Source organism: Vigna angularis, chromosome 6 (assembly GCF_016808095.1).
Source record: "Vigna angularis cultivar LongXiaoDou No.4 chromosome 6, ASM1680809v1, whole genome shotgun sequence".
Classification (NCBI taxonomy): Eukaryota; Viridiplantae; Streptophyta; class Magnoliopsida; order Fabales; family Fabaceae; genus Vigna; species Vigna angularis.
Window position 1 is genome coordinate 31,313,321 of NC_068975.1, and position 5,743 is coordinate 31,319,063.

Here is a 5,743-nt window from a genome sequence, read left to right on the forward strand (position 1 = left end):
TTTTATTAATCTCACTAACTAATAATGTTTTTCTAACAATGTTTTACTGAAATTTACTTTAAAAAAATCATTGAACATAAAAACTCAATTAAACACAAGATAGACCTCATTAAATAACGTGAAATTAGTTATTATTAATTATATTTTGGACTATCGTACATATTTGTTTTATTATATTTGAGTTTGAAAGTAAATATATAATATTTTTATTTTATTTATTTATAATTTAATATTTTATGAAAACAACACTCAACATCGCTCTAATTTAATACTGTTTAATACAATGAAAACAGATTTTATTTATATTATTTTTTAGAGTTTAAGTACATTACCCAAGTAGTTTGCTTTGACAAAACATGAGTTTCTATGGATTAGATTGTTTCCCGAAAGAATGAAAACAAACGTATGTATAAATAATACAAATATACGTTTAATAAAAGCTTAAATATAAGATGAACAAGACTATTTTTTAATGTAAAAGAAAACTTCCTGTGTAGTGTCGCCCTTTACTATAGTTGATTGGACCTCGTAGGTTTTTCCCCTTATCAATAGTAGTTTTCAAGTGAAGAAAAACATCCCTCACTTTTTCTTCTTCTTTTGTTTCTTGTAATATTAAGAAAAATATCGTATTATTAAGATCAAAATTCAATTTGTTAAAAATATATAAAATTAAACAGTTCAACAGTTATTTAGTTTGTTATTATTTTTTAAGATAATAAGAATCATTAAAATAAAACAAATTTCTCGTTATTTTGAAAAATATTACAAATTTCTAATATATCCACCTTTTAAAATAAAAACGTGAGTTTTTATAGTTACAACTAAGAAAATTTCATGTCGTAAAATCTTTAGAAGATTTGTTTAATCATCAATAAATGACTTTATAAAAGTCTGAGAAAACAACATCATTACTGCATCACACACATACACACGTCTAATCTCAAAACTAAAAAACAAAACCCATAAAAACAAAATTGAACTAATATGTTGAATTAACGAACCATTAACTCTTTAAACATATAATTAAGAGTTTTATAACAAGATATAATGTATTTGTACATTCCTGTCTATGTGTGCTATATCGTTATCGATGGTGGAATCTGAAGGGTAAGCTATGAAATGTATGGAACTGTCATTTTTCTCGTACTTACACCAAAAAACTATATAAAGCTTCAAATTAATTTTCAGTGGCCGCGGGTATGGTTCTTCTTTGGACATTTGCATGGTGGAAAGCCTAAGGATAGATTCGTTATCCTTATATTACATTGAGAAGCATAATTACCTTAACAAGTGACCTATGATTGATGTTTTATTTATCTTGCCTTGTCATTTTCATCAAAGATTTGTGTACTGTCAATTACATGGTAGAGTGTCCTTTTTGACTGAAAAAGTTGCTGCTCTCAACGGGAGTGCATTATCTTATTATCTACACAACCGCTATTTTTGCATGTAATGCCAACACATTAAACTATTAATCTTATATCATACAAAGTGATAACACAATCTCGTTTCAGATTATCAGCAATAAAGTAACAGGAAGGAAAATCTATGCTGTAGATACACTTTAGTTAAGCCATCACTTCAGTGCAATATCCTATTCTATTCACACGCTTTGCTTCACCCCTTTTCCTAAAGTTCATGATTTTCCCTTGCAGCCTATTGTAATACTAGTGAAACATTTTCTTAATATTTTTTAAAATTTATCGATAACCATAAAATTATGAGTGTAGTTGATCACTTATTAAAAATACAGATTTACGCACTTTTATATTTCTGAAACAAATTAGAGAATAAACTATTATAAATTTGTCTGGTCGCAACCATCTTATGATTTTCTTGATTAATAAAAAAAAACTAATAATATTTGATTGTGTATCATAGAGCAATAGATCAATTGGTTCGGTTCTAATTTAATCAGAAATGTTGAGTTTGAGTGATTGGATATAGTTATTTTCGGTGGAGAATGTATGTATTAGTACAAAGGAAAACCAATAACATAATAAAAAGATTGTTTTTATATTGAAGAAATTAAACTAGATTTGGAGGAGCGGTGTTGTGGTCCCACTACAGCATTATGAGTAGTAGAAATTCCCCATAAGAGGTTTTAAAAATGAGGTTGAAGAATATAAAATTAAGAAGAATCATCTAGTTCTCTTATGAATTCTAGTGACCTACTTTCCCCCAATTCTTTAATAAATTTCCAGATGCTACTGGCAGCCATTCAGTGCTGGTTTTCAAATCCAAGGAAGCTGCTTTCTTACCAACTTTAGATTGCCAACATGATTAAAATTCTTGTTTGGTCCTGTCCAATACCTATAACTTATCATTATTGTGCCTTTCGGTTCCTCAAATGGAAACTTAATTAATTACCAATCAGAAAGATTGGTATTCCCCCCTGCAAAAAGTAACCCCTATCAGAGGTTGGAACCACATTAATTAATAGTCCAACATGTAATTCAACCTTTTTTTTAAAGAAAAACAAGGTACGAGACTTGAATGTTTGGCATATATATATGTTGAATAAGACCAATGGCATCCGAAATGCACGTTTGGAGTAATTGAAGTTAACAAGGGAGTGGTTACTAAATAACGATAGATTAATGCTTTGCACTTTTGCCTTTACATCACATCATCAACTATGAAAAACCAAAACCACGGGACATGGTACTCAATCCAGATTGGAACAAGATCTGACAAGTGGGTTCGATCACTGTTGCTACATGTGTCAATATTTTACGTGCATATTCAACTTAACTGCCCATAATAAATCCAAATAACCATTGTTTGTAACGTCATCAAACTAACACAATTCTCCAAATAAGTATAGATTACATGTGAGCCGTTCCATTTCATGGGGAAAAACTTCAAGTGAAAATCATCTTACCTTTTAGTATTTCCATTTATTTCAATTTCTTCTGTCCCCACTTCCTACAAAAGGAAGGGAATAGTTCATTAATAGTGCTAAGGAGTCGTCAATTCCCTTTGGCCACTTCCAAACTTTAACTGTTTCCATTCTTCACTTTTATAATCGGAGTTTATGTTTTCAAATTCTATTTCTTCGTAGCACTCCTTAATGAAAAGAAAGAAAAACTTTGAATGTGTTTATTTCTTCTCTTTTTCTTCTAAATCACAAGAAAGGGTGCGATAATATCTATCTATATAAAAAGAGAGAGAAAGAGAGAATATATGACTCTATAGTACTGTTCACAGAATCATAAGGCAAGGAGGAATTATGAGAGACAGATTCTTGTAAAATGGGCAAGAGGAGGTTACTTTCTAAAACAGTGTATCACTACATCGCATTAACTTGACCATCATATCACAGACGACATCTCTGATCACACACACCCCAACTAAGATCAACCTAATACTTTATTTTTGAACTAATAAATATTATATATAAGGTTTGATTATACTGCACAAGCTTCCATACCAATTATCAAGGGCATCAAACACTATACGCTGAGCTGAGTAGCCTTTGTTTATTATTAACATAAACACACATACGTTCCCATACTTATATATATATATATATATATATATATATATATATATTTATGAGGCTCAAACTGTGGCTATGGGCCCCACATCAACGCTTGACACGGCCTTCATAGCTTCAAACCTTGGTTCTTTAGCCTGAAACTTGAGACCAGCATAGAGCTTCATGTAATCATTAAACACAAATTTCGGGTATACTTGGCTTGTTTCATCCGATTCCTTCACCAAGGCTGGTGCTGGAGAAATCACAGCATCATCACCGGGATTATAGAAGGAAGCCAGGGACATTCTGGTGCCATCCGTCTGAGCAATGACTCGGTGCATGACACTCTTGTACTTGCCATTGGTTATGACCTGTTAATGTCACGCCCACAAAAGACCAAAGCAGATAAATTATTTAGAGGAATTAACGCCAATAAAAATGCACTGAAAGCCAAGGCTATGTATCACTATGCCGTTGGGTGTGATCTGTGATTGGAACGTTTATATTTTGTTGTATAAAGAAAAAGTGACAGGTGAGAAACATTATACGGTAGTGGGGTATGTAGTGTGTATGTACCTCAAGTTGGTCACCGAGGTTGATGACAATGGAGTGACGCATTGGTGGGACATCGATCCACTGGTCATCCTTGAGGAGCTGCAGTCCACTGACCTTGTCATCTTGGAACAGTAGGATAATGCCACCGGCGTCAGTGTGAGCTCTTAGGCCCTTTATCAGATCAGGGGTCGGACAAGGAGGGTAGTTGCTAACTTTCGTGCCAAAATTTGGGCCCTTCGATCCATAGAACACCTTCTTCAGGTACCCTTTCTCCAGTCCAAGATTCTCACACAGCAAGTCAAGAAGATGCTCTGCGAGTTTCTCCAGTTCTACTGCAAACTGCTTCATTATTTTCCTGAAACAACAAAACATATAGTCAGACACAGCTTTTATACCAAAAGTAAACACAAACGAACAAGAGTGTATGGTTTGGTAGATCAGTGCATGAATTGATTTAATTGAAGTTTACAAACATAAATTTCAAAATAGATTTCATATTTTGCTTTGGTACTTTTTCTTTCTTTTTTGTTGTTTCAAACCAAATATAATCTGTGCAAGTACCTTTATAAACATATAAGGTGAAACTGAGTTTATTGGATAAATTGGAGTTGAGGGAGAAGGAAAACTAAACATAACCTTACAGTTTGGAGAGTCACAACATCCTTTCAAAATGTAAAACCAAAGAAAGAAAACTTTGGTTAATTTTATTGTTAAATAGGTCTGATTGTAATGAGTCTGATCTTAGTTTTGCCTTGAAATTTAGATTGAAATAACCGAAGGAAGGTTGACTTCCCAAACTGAGTTTGCAAAGAGGTTTTTTCAAACTTAAGTTTGTAAATTTTGATAAAAATATAGACTTGATGTAATTAAGTGTGACCTGTAGTCTTCATCAAGATCTGTGTTCTCTGAAACATTGGAGACTGGAAGATGGCGCAGAAAAAAGGTACTTTCCCAGTCCAAGTCACTGATTTCTGACTGAACTGACTCAAGACCTTTGTTGGCCACCATTTCTTTGAACCTTTGCTCCATAGTCTTCTTGTAGTGCTCTTTTGTTAACTTCTCCACGGTGTCCATCAACTCAATGGATATACCATGGTTCACCAACTTCAAAGCAAAAACCAAAAAAGTTTATTAATTAAGCCTTTTTCACAAAAACGCATGCATGATAAAATTTGATTGGTGAGTGGGGAGGGACGTATATGATTAGTACCTCAAAGAAACCCCAGTTCTCACAAGCATCTTTTATCATTTCCATGGCAGCTCCTCTCTCTTCAGTGTTAAGCTTTCCCATGTCAACAACTGGAAAGTTTGCCATTTCTTTCTTTCTTTTCTATCGCTTTAAACAACTATGTGATTGTGAGGATATGCTGTGAGTAGTGATGCTTTCAGAGGTGCAATCTGTTGTATTTATAGAACTCAACTTCTGGGAGAGGCTAAGAAAGGAAAAAATTTATTTAATTTAAGAAAAGAGAAAGTTATGTGCGGACGCATGTTGCCTAATTATCTACAATTCTTTTCAATTTTTTTTTATTTTTATAAAGTTAAATATATTTTTAATATTTAATCATTTGAAATAAAATTCAATTTTATTATTTTAATATATTTTAATCTTCAAATTTTAAAAATAAATAAATATAATTATTTTAATTTAATTATATTAAATCTTTTCACGTATGAAACATAATTATTGTATAAATTAAAATAAAC

The 5,743-nt window shown here is 32.1% G+C and overlaps 1 protein-coding gene across 1 annotated transcript; it reads right to left on the reverse strand.

Annotated features, from left to right (window-relative positions):
• Positions 1-3,244: 3,244 nt before the first annotated feature.
• LOC108341045 (1-aminocyclopropane-1-carboxylate oxidase) lies at positions 3,245-5,428 on the reverse strand. Its single transcript, XM_017578651.2, has 4 exons — positions 5,247-5,428; positions 4,914-5,140; positions 4,058-4,391; positions 3,245-3,852 (listed from the first exon to the last, which is right to left on the reverse strand). The coding sequence occupies exons 1-4, from the start codon at positions 5,349-5,351 to the stop codon at positions 3,565-3,567; spliced, it is 954 nt and encodes a 317-aa protein (XP_017434140.1). The 5' UTR covers positions 5,352-5,428; the 3' UTR covers positions 3,245-3,564.
• Positions 5,429-5,743: the final 315 nt, after the last annotated feature.